Source organism: Pundamilia nyererei, unplaced genomic scaffold (assembly GCF_000239375.1).
Source record: "Pundamilia nyererei isolate P.nyererei 1_Seehausen unplaced genomic scaffold, PunNye1.0 scaffold00131, whole genome shotgun sequence".
Classification (NCBI taxonomy): Eukaryota; Metazoa; Chordata; class Actinopteri; order Cichliformes; family Cichlidae; genus Pundamilia; species Pundamilia nyererei.
This window is the reverse complement of record NW_005187532.1, coordinates 1,532,929-1,533,937: the sequence shown is the minus strand read 5'-3', so window position 1 is coordinate 1,533,937 and position 1,009 is coordinate 1,532,929. Positions and strand designations below refer to the sequence as shown.

The 1,009-nt window shown below is 45.4% G+C and overlaps 1 protein-coding gene across 2 annotated transcripts in view; it reads left to right on the top strand.

Moving 5' to 3' along the window:
- Positions 1-1,009, top strand: part of LOC102199862 (interferon-induced protein with tetratricopeptide repeats 5-like) — a 16,408-nt gene that overhangs the window by 8,385 nt on the left and 7,014 nt on the right. For both annotated transcript variants that reach the window (XM_005743412.1, XM_013913426.1), the window contains exons 4-5: positions 87-278; positions 435-662. In XM_005743412.1, coding sequence (XP_005743469.1) covers positions 87-278; positions 435-662 — 420 coding nt within the window. The remainder of the gene's footprint in view (positions 1-86; positions 279-434; positions 663-1,009) is intronic.

The window sequence follows — 1,009 nt, the reverse complement described above, 5'->3', positions numbered from 1 at the left end:
GGGTCACTGAACTGTATGTATACCATCCAGCCCAAACATTATGAGCACACGCTGCTGAATCTCTGACACGTTCTTCTATATTACAGTCAAACCATCCCACTGGTTCCTCAACAAGGCTCCTTCCAGAGGTGTACGGAGAACAAGCCTGGACCTATCTTAAGTTTTCGAGGTCTTCTCTTTCCAAAGCCATCGACTGTTTCCGTAAAGCACTTGAGGTACAGACTCACGACAGTGAGTGGAACGCCGGCTACGCCATCGCCCTCTTTCGCACAGAACAGGTCAGTTTCATAGGAAGTATGAAGACTCAATGAATGGTAAATAGCAGAAAAGGAATCCGTCAGTTCAGTGTCAGCGTACGTTTCAGAAGACTCAGTAATGACAGTTTAAAAGAAGAACATTTCAACAGGGTACATTAATGTGTTTCTTATCTGCAGAGGACTTTGGAAAACTTAAAGAAAGGTGAAGAGTCCCCGGCCATCACACAGCTTCGCTTGGCCCTGGAGATCAACCCTGATGATGCAGTCCTGCAGTCCATGCTGGCTGTGAAGCTGGGGGCCTATAAGGAATACCAAGAAGCTGAGGAACTGTTGAATAAAGCACTGAAAACTGATCCTGATAATCCTCATGTCAACCGCTATATAGGAAAACACTTTCGTAATCAGGTAGGTCTGAGTGGAGACTCATCTGTCAAAGACATCCACCATGCAGGGTCGGTCTTGGGCTCAGTTGAAAGTATTGCGTTGCTATAAAAAGCAGCCAGAGACAGATCATCATAACTGTTTCATACAGGACAGTCGAGGTCCTTCTGTTCCAGGGCAGAGGCGGAGCCAGGCATTTTATACACCCGGGGCTTAGCCCTAAAGGGTAGTATGCATGTGCGAGGGGGGGTTTAGAAATGACTGAAAGATTTATTAGGCTGTGTTTTCAGTTTGGTTCAAAAAAGAATGACTTCATATTGGAAAAAATATATATCACATGTGCAGGGAAAACAAACCAGGGCTGTATCAAG